General features: G+C 35.9%; 1 protein-coding gene across 1 annotated transcript in view; it reads right to left on the bottom strand.

Moving 5' to 3' along the window:
* The window catches only part of WWC3 (WWC family member 3), a 70,089-nt gene that overhangs the window by 41,080 nt on the left and 9,619 nt on the right, over window positions 1–19,390 (bottom strand). The window contains exons 2-4 of the mRNA XM_063305081.1: window positions 12,039–12,148; window positions 10,446–10,649; window positions 617–693 (exon numbers count right to left, since the gene is read on the bottom strand). Coding sequence (XP_063161151.1) covers window positions 617–693; window positions 10,446–10,649; window positions 12,039–12,148 — 391 coding nt within the window. The remainder of the gene's footprint in view (window positions 1–616; window positions 694–10,445; window positions 10,650–12,038; window positions 12,149–19,390) is intronic.

Below are 19,390 nucleotides of genomic sequence, written 5' to 3'. Positions count from 1 at the left end.
ATAATAGAGGGCTGTTGGGTCTGACATTATGCTATGAGCTTTCTGTCCTTAACTGCAATTAGCTAATTAGACAGAAAAACTTAATAGCATTATACTTCTTCAAATGTACAGTGTAATTTGCAATTGGATTTCAGAGTGTGTATGGGCACTGCCATGAACATCAATGTTACATTAAGATATTCAGTCTGTGTTATTATGTCATGTTATATTAATAAATAATAAATTCTTTATTTCAGTCATAGATCAGTACAAGATAACCTACAACCATAAAATTTACAACCAGTAACTAGCAATTTAGGGTATAAAATATAAAACAATTAACTAAAATATTAGCATTACTATCATAAATGACACACTTTCTTAAATTACCCCTCTCCATCCTAAATTACAATTGTTTCTCAAAATGCTACCATAAATAAAAATCACTCAAGGCAATATAATGGCTTAATTACTTCCAGTATTTATTATGTACTTCTTGAGCAAAAGTAGAACTCTGGTGTAATATTGATGTGAATATTACACCAGTTCTTCAGAGTAAGCAGTCCTCCTAGTGAGGCATTATATGAATTTAAATAATTACTTTTAATGTACAGTATTTTTTTAAAAAGTTACTCACTCTATCACGTCGACTTGCTATTTCTGCTTTAATCTGAGATGGGTTGTATTTTGTGTTGGCTGAAAATCCAGAAAATGCTGAACAAACAGAAAAGATCAGCGTCAAGGTAAACTTTAGAAAAAGTTCCTAGCAAGCACAAGACGTGGATCTTTCACTCCATGTTTCACAGGAATCTCTTATTTTGCTATTACTAAGGTGACAGCACATAATCTGTTCATCTAAAAATATGATTTCAACTAAAAACTAAGTCCACTGTTAATCAGGACATACAGTGTTATTATTTATTTTACAATAAAGAATTACAAACTAGCATTTTGTAACATAAACAGTAAGGAAGGGGAAATAAGTTATTTTTTCTGAGTTAAGCAAAAACATGAAGAGTAGTACTTGTAATAATGTCCACCAATGAAGACTTCCAGAAAACAAATTTTATTGTATATATTTTGTTAATTTTGTCAACATAAAAAGTAGAAAAAAATAGGAAAATCAATTCAAAATACTGTATTGTATAAGAAGATTATAAGAAGATATAAACTTAATGAAAAATAATAAAAATAGTGGCACCCAGAACAAAATTAAACTATACTGGAAACTTACATAACAATATATTTGAATATGTATAGCAAAGAAAAAAAAAATCCATTATCTTCCAAAATTCCACTTTTCAGTAAACAGGTTCAGAAGTAGAAAACATACAATTTTATTTACTGGGCATTTTATATATACTATAACGTGACAGGATTTCCACAAAGTACTTTTGTTAAATTAATATAAAGGGGGAGAAATCATCTTAAAGTGATATTTATCAAATAAACAACCCTGAAATCGTACTAAACCTAGATTTATTCAAACTAAATATATTCAAATCCAATAACTCATTTCTGTATTTTACTTACTGAACAATCAAGGAAATCTTTACTGAAAGGATATGATTTAAATAAATATAATTATTCATTCAAATGGGACAAGGATAAATAAACTGCTCAGGCACAACAGTTCATATGTAATTCATGGACTGGGACTGCTTCTATATCTGTCACAATTGCTGGCTCAGCTCTCAGATGTTTATTTCTGAAAAAATCAAACTAGCATATAAATCTATCTTCACTGCAGAAATTTATTTACAAAAGTAAGTAACTTATAAAGGATTGAGAGCATGCTCATTGTCAGGCTCCCCTGACCAGGTTCAAACATAAAGAACCTTTCCAGAAACTAAATTCAACTCGATAGCTAGGAATCCATCTTCACACTAACTTAACTATAACACTAGAAGTGAAGTTATTTACAACTGCTGCCTCTGACAATTTTGATTCTTTTCCTTTCCATCTTTTCTACAGTTTAAGGGAAACCCTGTTTACACCTTCTATGGTCTGTACTAAGAAGAGCTGCTTTTTGACATTATCCACATTCCTACCAAGGGGAATTCTAGTGTCAAACGTATCTTAAATAATCCATCCAGCCCCTCTTGCACTGAGAATTGAAAATTTGCTCCATTTCAAGCTTCTTACTATCCACCAATATAGGAAGGATAGTCGAGGTGTGCTAGGCCCTGGGATGTTGTTCCTGAACCAGTGATGATTATGGAAAACTGATGTATCTTCAGCACACCAAGAAGATGCAAGTGAAAGGCCACCAGACTGACCCATGCCAAAAGGGAATGGTCCATTAAATTTAGTATCTAGGTTGTATGGCTATGTAGATAGGATATGCTTGATAGAAACCAAAAGACCATTTCTCATGGCATCCAGGAAAGGATTCCTGGTGATAGCAATCAGCAGGACACTTGTAGAAAGCCATGGTATGTGAACAAGGCACTGAGCTGCCTGAAGCTCCTGAAGGAATTGGGAGGCTTCCAGGACAGGCATAGGTGAGAAAGTGGGGGGGAAAAGTTCATCCACAGGTAGTCACAAAGGGTGACTAATGAGTGGATGAATGCGTAAAGCGTTTATAACAAATTCCATGACAGGCAGTGATCCATCCAATTTGTCTTGCTGAAAATTAACATAGCAATGAAGATACTGCCCCAAGATGGCACTAGTCCAATCAGCTCATCAGACTGTGGGTGATGGTCAAAGCTATCCAATACTCAAATTAGAGGATTCCAGAAGCATTCCATTAACTGCAGGCCCTGCTAGTTCATTAAAGCAAAAATTTCCTCCTGTCCCCAAGACTGTCTCAGGGAGGAAACAGTCTCTGAAATTTCAAGGAAGGAATGGAAGCCCAAGAAGGGCCATAAGGCACAAGTTATTTTAGATTGTATGAAAACACAACAGCCTGCTTGCAATGTGTGCTTGGGATGTAAGAAATCCAAAAATCAAAACAAGAAAAAAATTGTGTCCACCTAACAGGATGTAGAACAAGCTTCTATAGATGTTTCATGTTTTTGTGATCTGTCCAAACATCTACTGGATGTAACGTGCAATACAGTAGATGTGAAAAGACATCCTTGATAGCTCAAAACTCCTCCTTAAAAATGTCACAGTTTTATCTGGTGGGTGAGAGACAGGCAAGAATGAAATGTACAGGAAGATGAAGTCTGGAAATCAGAGCAGACTGAAGTGGCATACTTCCCTTGGTGAAGGGGCAGGATGACTGGGAACAGGCTAGGAACTGGAAGCTTGCATGAGTCAATTAAAGGTTTGTTAGGCTTTGAAATTCTACTGAAAGGAGATGCTATTCTTAATAAATTGAATAAATGGGTGAAGAGAGTATTGGAATAAATTTATGGAAAAAGTTGGCCAAAACTGAAAATTGCTATATGTCCTTGGAAGTGTGGGGAGAGACTCACAAGTCATAACAAATTGTTCTTTGGGTATATACTCTATAACTGTATACTGTCAAATGAGAAGCAATATTCCAAATAAGCCAATATAGGCAGATTAAAAGTAAATTCCTCTAATTCAAAGGTTAAATTTGTGGAGATTTTGAAGAACTGATCCCAATTGAAAAGGGTTCTCAGAATACATGAGCAGGTCAGCCAAAGAGACAATCAAAAAACTTGTAGAGAAAATCATAGAAAATAAGATTAACAAATTTCTGAACAAGGGCAGTTTGATAATGAAAGATAATTAAATGCAATTTGTGTATTCAAATTTCCCATAGTGGTGATTGCTAAGTCCCCTGAGGCCTGAGTTATAAGTAAAACTTGTTATTTCTATTGCCATTCTAAGATCTTTGAGATCAAGAAAAAACCAACAGTGATCCATAATGTTTGGAGGGATTAAGAAATCAGACAACATGCCCTCCTTTTTGACCAAAAGGTAGATGTACTGGCAGAAGAAAATAAGTAGATAAATCATTTCTGTAGATTCTCTCTCTCTCTCTCTCTCACACACACACACAGAGAGAGAGAGAGAGAGAGAGACAGACAGACAGACAGACAGACAGACAGACACATTTTCAGGCTACCCAACTGTGTCTCAAACACTTGGTATAACAAAGCTGATTGTTATCCACACTTATCCAGGGATAAGTTTGTGCAATCATTATTTCAATGGAGAGGGATACGGTCTGACTCTTCCAACCCCACATCTGCATACTTCAAATATTTGGATGACAAGGTTGGAGGCCCTCCTCCTATGAAACTCTGATTGATGAGTGTCTGACTCCTTGCAGACTACAAATCTTCCATGGAGTCAAAGGTGACGTCATTACGGTCCCATGGAATATACGGATTGTGAGCCTGAAGCCAGGTCATTCCCAGGACTCCTGAAAAGTTTGAGAAGCTAAAACATGAGAATGTATTTGGTTTGTTGCTGATATCAAGTTGCAGTAGTTTTGTAAGTTCAGTGATTGGGCCCAAGCATATAAGCTGACCACCAATTGTTTTAAATAAGACAGGATGGTGAACAAACTCAATATAAAGGGTACATTTACATGTGGTGGATGATTCTATTAAATTACCAGCTACACCAAAGTCTATTAGAACCTACAGCTAGATTCTGGCACCATGTTGGGTTTTAAGTATGACTGGATGACTGTGAATGAGCTGCTCCACAAGTCTGGGCACCACTTATTTTTTGGTTGTCTCAGGCTTAGAGCCCTTGGTGACTGGGGCCATGTCATATCCTGGCATAGATCCTTATCAAAGCTGGGTAGGGCTTTTGCTAGCAAATTCCACCCCCACAACTTCAATATTTAAGTCAGCTTAGCTGATTACCCCTGCCTGAAGTGGATGGACTCTCCACAGGGTGAGTATAGGTCCTATGTGTGATGGTTCCACTTCTGGACAGACTAGAGTTCTACTGGCTCTGGAATGATTCAATCACTAAAGTCTCCAGTGAGCAAACAGAAGGGGATAAAAAAGGGAATAGGAGAGAGTAGTGGTGTCTTCCCATTCCATCTGTGCTCACCCACAACTCCTTAAGCATAGCATCAATGCGTAAACAGATCCGGATTAATTTAATTGCTGTGTGTCAAGGATACCCTGTAACACCAATTCATACGATATCTCATCACACAGTTTAACAGACCAGTTCAGTGACATGCTAACTTCACTTCAGCCATATCCTGCACCAGAACTGGAGTTCTGTAGTATATTCTAACATTAAATGCTTATCCTATTGAAGACAGCAAATCTCATGGTCAGCTCTTACTTGTCTGAAAGAATTTTAAAAGTTCTCTCTCAACATTAGCATAGTTGTACAAGTCTGGACTGGCTTGGATCAATAAAGTGTTACCCACTTTGCAGCCCTCCTCAGTATTGAGGCTTATATCAAAAAAAAAAAAATCCCAATTCAGTCAGAGGGGAAGTACTCTCACTAAGATAAACGATTTAGTCTGAGCTAAGGCAGTAGCAAGATGATCCATCATATTTGGCAGTGAAGAAGGGACTTGGTGCCAGAGAGCCGTTACAATAGCTGCTGCAGCTGCCCCATTTGTACTGATGACTCTGCCATGGGCAAAAGTGTTTCACACAAAACAACACTTTAGAAATCCCCCAATTTTGATGGAATGGGTAGCAGTTTTCTAAAGATATGGGTCTGTCACATTTCTAACCCAGTTCTTATTTTTTAACTTTTTGTTTTCTACTTTTTAAAAGAGCTATCTTGTCTGCTCGTACAAATAGCGTACAGCATTGCTATACAAACACCAAAGTAGCAGCATAGTGCCGGAGAAACTGTAACTTCACAAGGTAATCCAGCACTTTTATGTCTCATAGGGTGTTAGGTGGCTCTATAACCTCAGGAAGACTGATTTAGCAGCTCTCAGCTACAGCTGTATGATTTTTCTCTCCCTCTAAGATCTGCACCCCCTTGAGACAGAATAAATCATTTTTAACAATTGTGCAATCGGGTGTTGTTATCTGATCTTCTGATATATTAGGACTTTTCCTTTTTTAGAAGAATGTAGTGGGAGAAGAATTGAAGTTGATTTCAGTAACAACACAATATATTAAAGCCTGAAGGGGTCAGGGGTATCTTGCACTTGCAGTGTTAAACAAGGCTGTAAATGTTTCTTTTGGGTCCAGCAGGTCCCTGGGTGAGATATCCTATTCTTAATGTAAGTCTTAGTGCTGAAGCACTATTGCATGGAGGCACCCTTTCAGAAATGGTTTTCTCATGTACTGCAAACATTCTAGGAGGAAAGCCATATGGTAATCAAAAATCAGGGGGCTTGTTTTTACAAACTACAGTTACAATTACATCTCATGAAGCGAGCTGTAGTTCACAAAAGTATATACCTTTTAATAAAATTGGTTAATCTGAAAAGACGCTACCAGACTCCTTCTGATTCTATGTGACCTCCAGGCTTTTTGGATGTTATCTAGAAAGGGGAATGAAGTACAAACTAGACTGAATGCCATTGCATAGTTAAATGTAATTAGGAAATGTATATATTTCTTCAATTTTATCCTGACTCCCAACAAAATAGCAATTCTCTGAAGCACCTTTTGACCAAACAAGAGCATTACCTAACTGTCATGAGTGCCGTTGAGCTGAAGTCATCAGCGCAATGGCACACATGACAATAGCAAGGAAACAGGAGAAGGGGCTCAAGATAAGTAGCCATCAACTCACAACGACTAACGGCCAATAAACAATAGCTAAACGGATCACGGAGCACACCCAAGCCATCAGCGCTAATACAACGGAGATCGCCCAGCTGACAGCAATCACCGGATGAATAGAAAACCCGATGATGGGCGATCCCGGAACGCCAGCGGGGCCTCGCAACCCCTCACCCACCGGCAGGGCAACGTATTGGACAAAGGGGGGTGACGTGGCCGCGAGTGAGGGGGCGCTGACCGGAGCGGGGTATTTAAACCCCGCACCGGCGCGCTCCTGTCACTCTCAGCTTTTTTCCCGATGCTGTACCTGCGCTGTGAATAAACCAGAGCCGGATCCACCGAACCAGTGTCTGAGCATTATTCAAAGGTAGGCAGCGCATGACACTAACAAGAATTAAGCAACAATTTATTTTTCTTCATCCAGTCTAGAATATTAGACAATTCTCACAGGACTTTTCACATTTATTGACAATACCATTCACATCCCAAGAGGCTAAGGCACCGCCATCATAAGGCCAATCTATAAAAAAGGACAGAAGAAAAATCCGTCCAACTATCATCCAATCAGTCTTTTGAATACAAAAAGCAAAATCTATGCTAAACATTTACTGGAGAAGTTCTATGACTGGGTTGAAGATAACACTATCCTAGCTGAAGAACTGGCAGGATTTAGGCCAGGAAGATCTATTATAGACCAAGTGGTGATATTACAACACTAGTAGAGAAATATATGGATCCAAAGGCTCTCTTTATGCAGCTTTTTTAGATCTTTAATCTGCATTTGATCCATCTGCATGGAATTTGAACCGTGCCACTGACATCTTGACCAGTTTAACCGCATTATCTGAATTCCTATCTATCTGTAGCTCATGGACAGAGCTTCTGCTTTGCATTTAAAAGATCCCAGGCTTAATTCCTTGTCTCCTGAATTAGGGTTAGGAATCCCAGGGTCTGCTTCCAGTCAATTCAGATAATACCAAGCTAAATGGACAAACTGGAATAAAGCAGTACCACAAATTACTATTATAGAACATGGAGCCTTTTTCATGACAAATCAGATTATACTGTCAAATTTTTCAACCATGTAGTCTGGCAAAAGACATCCAAAGTCATCAGTGCATTCCTGAAAGTGTAGTACTATGCTCTGTCATATGACACTAAGCAAAGCACACATACAAGAAAAAAAGAAGTGTAGCAGTATATTCTCCATTCATAAACTACAATCATATCCTACTTTGCAGTTTTATCTCACCCCTGCCTCCCCCCAAAATTTCTGCAAATGCCAACTACATCCTTAATCAGAGTAATTATACCCTTGAACAGAGCAAGTTCATGACAACTATATGTGAAAAAAGAGAAGATTTAAGGATTCTTATTTCATGTTATCTGGGATACGAAAGTTCAAATAATTATGATCTCTATAGCAACATATAATTAGAAAAGTTTTTCATAGCTGCAATATTGCATTGCAAGTAGTAGAAGTTAACCTTTAAGAAAAAAATCTAGTAAAAAATCCAATCTTATGCACACCAAATGTGGAGTAAAACCTGCTGAGTTCAGTGTGATGCTCTTCTGGGTAAACAGACGTAGATCAAGACTAATTTATTAAAAATGAAATTTAAAATATAATGTTAGTAAAAAAATCGCATTTTATATTGGCATTTTCAGAACAGCTAAAAGTAAATGAGTATTTGCAACTGTGTAGTGAAACTTATTTTGTTTAAGTTAATGCTGTTGTTAAAAAGTTATTTTTCTAGACTGAAAAGGGGTTTGGAGCAATCCAATCAAATTAAGGGAAGATAAACCTTGGTATTTCAATATTTCTGTGAAATAAGTAAAAAAGTGCCCTTGGAAAAGACAACAATAATTGCTAAAAAAACAGGTTTAGGGAAAAAGTGATAGAACTGGGGAAAAATATGCTTTAAAACTGAATGAATCATACCATTAAGTATTTTGCTTTTAAAATATAAATTTAAGTTATCTAAAAAGCTGCAGCACAAGCACAGAAAAAATCGTACACTACCATTAAAGAAATAAAATATAATAGAAATGCCACTAATCTATTGCTTTTTTTAAGATCCTGTAAGATTCAGATATTCCTACAATTTTGTCTCAAGATTGAATAAGTTTTCATTTTTGAGTTGGAAATTATATTCTTGAATTATTTAAACCACCCACCCACTTGAAATATGTGGCATTTCTCTTTCATTTTCATCTACACTGAACACACTAATCTGTATTTACAAATGTAATAGGATTTCCAAGAACCTAGTCATAATAACTTTTTAAATTCTTGACTTTTAGATTCTATATAAAATGTTTATTTATTTTGCTAGCAATAGACTTGAAATTCCCATTTATATTTCAAGCTCATTATTGAATGAACAACGGCCTTAAGCATTGTTTAGTAGATACTGTAAGTGGAACATGCTATCTGCTACACAAAAAGAAGACAGTGATGAAATTTTAGATGTATTGTTAACATTTACCAAAATTAAAAAAGGGAATATGCACAGTATTTTCTATATAAGTATCCCCTGCTTAAATGATGCATAAACCATACCTCTAAACTTCCACAACTGGGTTGGATTAACAGCAAATGTGTTAATTGAGACATAGAATACCAATTACTAACTCTCCAAAATATTTCAGTAGTTTAACTTAATTTTAGTTCACCTGGTCTGGATAAAATCCATTTTTAAACTAAATAAAAACTAATAATATCACATGCTGAATTCCAGAAAGTAAATATCAGAATGTTATTATATTTATCACATGTTCTTGTTGGCATGATAGTGTGTCCATAAGGAAGCAGTGTTCATTTCAAGTTAGTTTCAAAAGTTGGTGATAAGTTTGATCAAGGAGACTTGCTAAAATAAATGCCTGTATTTCTCTATTGTTTCGCTTAGAATAAACTAATAAAGAAGCTGGGATTCTGAAGGATTTCTAAAAGAAACTACAGAGTCATTCCTACTTTGTTAGCTGTGCTTGTTTTCATGAAAAAGAGATACACTCAGAGCAATGTATACCAGCCACTGTAGCAAGCCAGAGAGCTAGCATTTAAGGTGCTGGACTATAACTGGAAGGATCCATGTTCAAGTGTACGCTCAGCCATACAAACTCAATGGTTGACTCCCCATGCTAGCTACCATGCTAGACATCATGAGTTCCTGAAGAAAAGGTATGATATAAATAAAGCATGATTCTCAGTTACTATACTGTATAAAGATGACCAATAGTCCCTCTATTGGTATTCAATACCAGTAGACCAGTGTTACCAACAGTATATCTTATACTAGCTTTGCATTAAACAAAAATACTGTGAGACACCATCCCAATCTCCACATGAAATTTAGATTGGTCCTTTATTTTGCAAGTTTCTTCAGGTAAGGGCTAACATTCTGGGATTGTTAAAGTAAAATTCATTAAAATAAAACTGTTATCAAATAAATGAATAAATAAATAATTGCAGGTAGCTATCAAACATAGTAATATTGTTCCGCTGATGCACAACCCTTAAGTTATAATGTCGTAAATTATTTTATATCCCTTGAAAGCAAAATAATACAAGCAAAGAACTAGGTTCTAATTCCACAAAGCATGCAGAGATTTGTTTTTAAAAAGAGAAAATCTTCCATTTTTTCTGAGCAACAGAACCGTTCTTCCTGAGCAGCGGAAGAATAATAGTTTTACCTTTTGTTTTTTAAGGGATCCGCAGTCCAAGAACCATTTTTGGAGTTTTGGGATTTTTAATCCAGCTAAAATATATGAAATCCTAACATGCTAATTTGTATTATTTGAAGAGGAAATGCAACTTACTGCTTGTGTATGAGTGACTGTCATCCTCACACATTTTATTCAACTGCTGATATTCTTCTTGTGCTAGCTCAAATCGCTGTTGTTTAATTTGATAAATTTCCTTTTTGGCATTAAGTGCTTCCTGGGCAACAATTAAATATTCCTTTAGCATGCGCTCCTGCTCTCTTCTCCATTGCTCTCTTGGGTCCTCAATTTGTGTGAGTTCTGATTAGAGGGAAAAAAATGTTCCAACATGGTAAATGAAAAAACACAGGGACATACAATTCATATATCATGCAAGTGAATCAAATTCCTATTAAAAATAAATACAAATAATGTCTAAAACTATACTAACTTTTAATTTAAACTTTAAAAAACTGTATTCTATCCACTCTACTAGGACTTAAAAATAATGTACTTTGTAACCAAGCTATACAGTGTGTAATGCTGTATTGATAATGGTCTGGATCAAACTTAACAATTAGACATAATTTAGCACTGCTGCCATAAACCTGCTCCATTTCTTACCCTTTGGCTCAACCTTGAAGAGACTAGAATATCTGCCATCTTTTGTAACTAACTATAATTTCTTATCTTGTCCGAACTGGAAAACATAGTTAATTATAAATATATTATATCTAAACAAGCCATGACCATGATTTTCAATTTAAAACTGCCTTTTTCTTACGAAGTTGTTTAGATACGACAAACTGCAACTATTTGAAAACTGAATTGGATGCTGCACATTGTCTCATGGTCAAGTCAGACGTTAGGAGGGGGAAGTTATTATCATATTCAAACTCAGTCACTGATTTGCTCAAGGCTTTTGCTGACTTTCAAAGCTGAAACAGAACTGTCCAAGTCCATTTAATTTATGCATGAAATGTGAAAGAGGCCCATAATTTTCCAAATATTTAAGTAGAAAACAGCAAGGAATACTGATCAATTATATACCCTGCAGCTACTTACTTTTTGGCCCAGACTGCTGGCCCACTCTTAAGAGGGTGTAACAACTGTACTCTGTGAACTCATAATTCAGAAGGAGACAGCTTTGGAACAAACCTTTTTAAACATAAAGTATTTATTAAAGGGAAACAAAACTGCCAATTGAACACACTCATCAGTCAGACCTGGAGTGCTTTTCATCCAGACTACTCCTAATACCAGTCCTCACTGAAAAGAGGAGAAAGGGTGTACTTTGATTCCTCTTACATCTTTAAGACTCCATTTACCCAGACACACTTTTAGTGTTTATGTGGCTAAGCTGCATAAAATATATTTAAAAATCAGAAAGAATATCTTTGGGTTTAAAGGTTAATTATATAGATGTAAGGCAGGACTTCAGGAAAATTCACATTCAGAGCATCTCTAAGAAAAGAAACTATGACAGGAATCTCTGTAACAAGTTATGCAAAGATGATCCTGAACCCATGGAAATTATGTATATTTTTCATACTGTAGAAACAGTATCCACCATAGGAACAACTTTATATTTTTATTATATCTTTCACCCTTGCCCAATTCTGATTTCACTATATGTGAATGAATATTTAGGATCCAAGTCTGAGTTTATAACTGTGTGACAGTAACTTAAAAACAAAACCTGCTACTCACGATTTATATGGTCCATGTAATAAACACCAATCTGTTGATCATAAACAGTTTCCCATCCTAAGGGTAGTTCATCACCAACACAGTCAGCAAAAGTTAATGGCTTGGTAATTCTACAAGTATTATAAAAAGACAAACAGAGTTCAAACACGCAGCCTTTAATTAAATTATCATTGGGGTTGCCTATATCGTACTATTGATAATTATAATTAAGGACTTGACTACCTTTTAAATTCCAAAGCTTTTCACATAGGATAAAGTAAATCAATTTCAAATAGGAAGAAATTTGAAAATGCACTGAAGGACAAAAGTAACTAGTTTTCCTTTTAGATAATGATTTTATCAATTTACTTATCATGGCATGTAGTTCTGTTTTCCTTAACAAAAAGGTTGTGCTGGAAGTCCTGCCAGTTTTTCCTAAATGAAAACAGCTGTATTGAAAATAATCACTACTAAAAATACATTTTAGAAAAAATAATCAATATTCAAGGAGTTGGATTTGTTTCATGCAGAAGTCTAGGGAAAAAAAGACACATCTTTTTATCTACATTAATAATGTAATTCCTGATATGTTCAATAATGCTTATTACATAGAACCACAGCCAGGTAGCCCAATTATAACAAAGACACTGGTCAAAGCCTAACTGAGCTAATATCAGCCAGTTAAATCTAACCACTTCTACTGGAAAGAGGTACAGGATGCTTTTTTAGTACTACTACTGGGTCCAACATGCCTCAAATTACTCAAAGCTGGTCAAATTTAGTATGGTACCAGGATATTTCTCTAGATTGGCTGGGACACTGATGTGGTATAACACAACTCTATCCGTTCTTGGCTCCTTTGCTTGCATAACTGGTTTCCAGAGAGTAGAAATACTTTGATCTCTTAATTCCTTCCAAAAAGAACATTTTGGATTGTGTGCTTAAGAACTTTTAAAAATGCAGGTTTTAGAAAGCTTCCAAATTTCACACATTAAAAATCCCAAACAACTTCAAATCTAAAATATAATAGCACCTTTATGACAACAGACTTGACATATATGATTAACAGAGCTGTTACATTTTCAGATTTATTTATCAAATTTGTCACCGCCCATCTCCTCCAACCGGAGGGACTCTGGGCGGTTTACAATACAGAATAAATATACAATAAAATTCAAATAAATATACAATAAAATTCGAATAAAATCCCATTAAAACTAAAACAATTTTAGTTAATAATGCAGGAAACACATGTGGTTTAATTTTAAAAGTTTAATATTGTATTGAAACTAGAAACGAAAACTTCACTACTAAAGTTTGTTTTTCCTCCCTAATAGTAACAGAAATGTGACTGCATTAAACATACAAGCATACTTACATCTACTGCCACAGATTTAGATGGTAGGCAGTATCTTATTATCACACTCCTATCTTTAGCTCTCATAAACACAAAAAAGAAACACAAATTACCCCATTAAACTTTCTTTTGGAACAAGTGGTAAGGAAGCAAGGGCAGTCTTTCATAGTATTTGCCTACTAGCAGTTCAAAGTTCATCTGAAAGCTTAAGTTTCAGATTCAAAGGGAGAGATGCGATTCGGAACACGTGTGGGCACCTGTTGGAAACCCCTTAAAGAAATGTGTCATTCCCATCCATAGCTGCTGCTGAACTACAGGAAAAGACACAGTTGCTTTAAGGTGTTTCTGACACATGCTACATTCTGGCCTGTGCACAATCCAAATCACATGTGTCCCCTTGAATCTAAATCTGTAATCTGTGGTCTCATCTGATTCCTGGTTCCAACTCCCCATATACCTCTGGTTCTATATCCAATTCTCTCCCAGCAAACGTATTTTTCAATCTCTCCTGATTTTGCTTTTTTTTCTCCCCAGCATTTAAATCTTTGCTTTGTTCTCATCATGGTCCACTTTCTTCTTCCTAGCTACTTTGCTTGTTCTGTTTTCACTCCAGTACAATACGACTTTGATCATTTTCTCTTCAGTTCTATCATCTATCCTCCAATATATGGCATATTAAAATGCATATTCTTCTGGCTCCATCTCTATATCCTAAACAATCTGCTGTGTATTATCCAACCCTCAACTATGAGATTAATTAACAAATAAACAGAACCTATATATTGTATCTATAGGGTAAACTGCATCTTGCAGGCACTCTCTGAAAAATCTAGCACACCTTTTAGATACAAGATATATGTACAGTGAACTTCCAGGCATTCATATAGCCTGCCAAAAAAAATGTGAAGTCTCTCTTTCTTATATACAACTGATCTACATATATAAAAAGAGGAAGTGTGACTACACATGTCTAAAGATCTATGCACCCCACACACCAACAGCAGAAAACATAGGAATTCATAGCAATTCCAGCTTGTTGGTATGTGCAAAGTTTTTTTCAGTACTCTCCTCAGTAAAACATTATATATAGAATTGATGTCAAGTTTCTGAAAAAGGAAGCAACTCAACTATTTTAAACTTAGAGGACTTTTATAAACTTAGCATATTTCTTTCACAGAAGGGCAACTGCAGTAGCAGAAATATTGATTGGAAGCTAACAAACAACATTTAGATCTTTCTTGATGTAGAAAAATGCAGAAAAATAAACTGTTTCCTAGGATTACATTGAAAATCACTTTTAAAGAAAAAATTGATTAAGAAGTTCTAAAGTGACACAACAAAACAGACAACTTAGGAAGATTATGTCTTGGGAAAGCCGCAGGGTTCAGTGCTCTCTCCGCTCCTTAACATCTACATGAAACCGCTGGGTGAGATCATCTGCCACCACAGGGTGAAGTATCATCAATATCCTGATGATACTCAATTATACATCTCTACCCCGGGTGACTTAAGTGATGCTGTTGCCACCCTTTGGCAGTGCCTGGAGGCTGTAAGGGTTTGGATGGGGAAAAACAGGCTTCAGCTGAACCCTGGTAAGACAGACGGGCTGTGGGTTGGGGGCTCCAAGGTATCTGGGAATTTACAATCTTTGGTTCTAGATGGGGTTGCACTGCCCCAGACAGACCCGGTGCAGAACCTGGGGGTTCTCCTGGACTCACGACTACTCCTCAAAGAGCAGGTGGCAGTCGTGGCCGGGGGAGCCTTTGCACAACACAAAGTTGTGCACCCTTTCCTGGATCGGGAGTCCCTTTGAACAGTCATATCCCACATAGACTACTGCAATGCGCTGTACATGGGGCTACCCTTGAAGAGTATCCGGAAGCTACAGCTGGTGCAAAATGCGGCCATATGAGCAGTTTTGGGAGCCCCTAGAAGGGCACATATAACATCATTGTTGCACGAGCTGCAATGGGTGCTGGTTTGCTTCCGGGTCCAATACAAGGTGTTGGTTATCACCTTTAAAGCCCTACATGGTTTTAGGGGTCCAGGTTACCTGAGGGACCTTGACTTTGTTACATTCACTCATCCCACCCAGTCAGGCAGAGAGGGCATGTTATGGACCTTGTGGAGTTCAGGAAGAGGGCCTTTTCTGCTGTAGCACCCGCCATTTGGAACAAGCTACCCCCGGGGGTAAGACAGGTCCCCACTCTCCCGGCCTTTTGGAAGGAAGTAAAAACATGTATATGCCATCTGGCCTGGGATGGGAGAGGGGACAGCTATTCATTGGGATGGTTGGCCCCATGAGGGTGCCAAGGTTAAGATCTTCCCATCTTGAATTTTATATTTTATACTTGTATTTATAACTTTTATGTATTTATATTGATTGCCACCATTTTTATTATTTGTAAGCCGCCCAGAGTCATAGTGCATGAGATGGGCGGCAGACAAAATAAATGAATGAATGAATGTATGAATGAATGAATGCAACAACTCTGAGTATGTCTTCATTACATTCTCTCATGAACGCAAATACAAACATATGGCTTCAGATTACTTAAATCCAATCAAAATAGAGCATTAAACTACACTGTCACCAATTTCTACAGATGATCATATATAGTAAAATAGAAAAATTAGCGTTATTTAGTGATAATTGTACATTACATTCAGATTTTTAATAAAGGAGCAAATGGCCAAAACCTAATACTATGTCTTTTTATATTAGAAAACATTTGTGGCTGCATATTTATCTTTCACGTAGAGATATGCCTCGACAATAACGTCAGATTTTGAATTTCATACTTACTTGCCTCACATTTCTGAAACTATCAATACTCTATATTAAACTTTGAAAATGATCATAAAATGAAACATGGATAAAGGATTTAAGTTGTTTCGCAAAGTTCAGAAGAAAAGCTGCTTACTGCTGGAAGTTCAGAAGTCAAATTATAGTACTGAAAGTGTTATATGACTTACTTACCTTTTTGTAGCTATAACCTAGCTAGGCACATTTTCTATTGTCCTAACCAAACTTCTCCAAAATTTCAGAATACGTATCCCCACGTGGATATATGTTCATTATTTCACATACATATCTTATTCCATATTTCTTCCAAACAGTACTATACTATACAAACAAGTAACAAAAGCACCCATGTTTCATTTTTTAAACAATGCTTAAATGTTTTAAGTGTTACACCAGTAGGGATCCCTCCATAGCACAGTAAGATTTCCAAACCTACTTGAAGAAAATTGATATATTTACTGAATTTATATTGTAGCTTTCCACCAAGACTGGAACTCAAAGTGATTAACAATACAATAAGAAATATAATTCTAATTAAAATAACACAAATCAAACACAAATATAATGAAATATACATTGATTAAAATAGAAAAACATTTAGCCTGCTTCAAACCAGCAGAAAAAGTCCATTTAAACAGCAAAGGTTTGTTGAAATAAAAATGTTTTTGTCTTTTGACAGAAGCATAAGTGATAGGGAACTAGCATAGTTTCACTTGCAGAAAGTTTCAAAGCTTGGAATCAGCTGTCAAGAAGGCCTCCCTCATTTTCTTGCCAAATAAGTTCCAAATATTGACAGATTCAAGAAGTGAGTATACCAGAGATCTAGAAGTACCTGTAGTTTGGAAATTCAGCCATGGTGTTATTTTGATATCATATAAGAAAAGTGAGTTCTGGTATGCTTGCTGTTATTTTATTTATATCATCTTTAAAATTTGGGCAATTTTCTCCAGTAATTGTTGCTCTCCTTACAGACTCAATAGAATCCTCAACCGAGACATATAGATGCAGTATCGCATATTCTCCTATTATAACGTTTGAACAGCAAAGATTGGGCTTAGCTATAAAACCACTGATCCAGTTTCAACCAACAGAAACCTGAGCTTTTTCTCGACATAACTGAAAATACTGAAGTTTAAATAGGAATGAAGTTATGTTAGTTGGCTATAGTATAATCAGCTAGACCTTGGTGCAAAAAACGGATGTGACTTATGTATCTTGATTTGCCCTGATTCTTATGTTTCTTGCTGTTTTATTCTATTTTATATTAACATTATCATAATACAAATTATTAGCATTAAACATATTAATGTTTTAACTTATAAAGCTATAGGAATGGAATCATTAAAAAAATAAATCGTTTGAACAGGGTAGTCTATGTTGATAAAATATTTAATTATTCCAGACAATTACAAGTTTAATTTAGTAATTTACAATATTACTTATAACAACTGTTTACCAATGACAAGTTTTAGATGTGCTACATTAAGAAAAATTAGTTTGTTTGTTTTTTTAAGAAAAAATGGTGCTGACTTAGTAGCGCTGAGTCGCAACACTTCACCCAAACCAGCCCACCTATTTGTGCCTTCTAAAATGGTGATACTACTACAAGTATGGGTGGTAAAATATTTTAAAATTGAAATACCCCACTTCAAATCTGAAACAGTTGTTTCATACTCAGACCAAGTTCTGTTTAATTCAAAATGGGCTGATTCTATTGTTTGCAAGTGTTTCAAGCTCAAAACACAATTACAAAATAATTGAAACAACTCAGTTCAAATATGAAACAGCTGCTGTGAAACTGAAATAACTTTCTAACTCGAAACAGGGTGTTTCCAATTAGAAATAAATTCAAAATGTTTTGTATTCCATTACTTTTAAGCACATGTTCACAACAATTAACAGCACAACAGCAAGAAGTGAGAGATTTTCAGAACACGTTTAACAGGTCTTCTGACTCACATGTAATACTAGCATGCTGTACATGTATCTCCATTATTAAAAAAGAATCCTAATTTCTTCCAATATGACAAAATTCTAAATTCTCTGCCATTTCTATATGAATTACATTCTTCAAAGAAATATTATAACTTCTAACTGTTGATGTAGAGATCATCAAGTAGTCATTTATAATCAACATTCTAATTTCCACAGGTAGAAGATTTAAGACAATTTCATACAATACAGTGTTAAGGCACTTTTTCCACAACCAGCAGCTCCATTCTCCCCAATCCAAGCATCATTGTTAAAAATAGACATTTCCATTTCCCCTTATTATTTCCTCTGTAGTTTCCAAGCTCTAGGAGTGTTTATTTAATATATCAACTTCCCATGTTTGTATTTTTAAAGGATCAGAATGAAAAAACAGTCTTAAAAAACATTTAGGCTTTGACATCAACTCCTTTTTCTGAATTACACATTACAGCTTGAATGGTAAAGAACTAGCAGTTCTGTACCTGCAAAAGCTTACAATAATTGGCAGCACTATACCTAAATGCCATTCAATAATTATTTTTATATATGTCTCTTTATAATATAGAAATATTATAATATTTTTGTGGTAAACACTACATTTGGAATCCCATAATCTGGTCACATACTAATATAACAGAGTAACAAGCACAACCTACACACAATGCAACCAAACACACCATTAACATCAAGTCTTAACTTTTTTGCTTCCTCATTCCCTGAATTTGTAATATTCCTGTAAGGGATGAAGCTGATGAACTGGGAACCAGTGGTTGCCATGCTGGAGAGAGTCATTGTCAGCATATCTCACTGCACCTCCTATGGAACCCACCAAGTGCTCTTACCTTGGAAGTGTAAAGTTTAAACTCTGAAGTACAGATTGTCCATGAGTATGCTGCACTGCAGTGGCCAATCAACTAGTATGTTTAAAACTTCATTCTTCTCTAAAGATTTTAATCTAGCTGAGTTTCTGAATGTAGCTGAAAGCTGATTTAAGGGTTACATGTTTGGAGACCAGTGATTTACTGATGAGCTCACATCTGGAGGGTTGCCTGTTGAAGGAGTCTAAAGAATTCTAAAACTTACATGGTATTTTATATCATTTAAGTTGATCCTAAAAGTATTATAAACTGCATTTTGGAATTTTTCTGGATCAACTTAACCACAACAGTTCTTTAGGAAAGGTTGTTGACAAGTACAGTACAGAGATAGCATAGTCACACATTGAGGACTTTGGCAGAG

Source organism: Candoia aspera, chromosome 5 (genome assembly GCF_035149785.1).
Source record: "Candoia aspera isolate rCanAsp1 chromosome 5, rCanAsp1.hap2, whole genome shotgun sequence".
Lineage (NCBI taxonomy): Eukaryota > Metazoa > Chordata > Lepidosauria > Squamata > Boidae > Candoia > Candoia aspera.
This window is presented reverse-complemented; position numbering and strand designations above follow the sequence as displayed.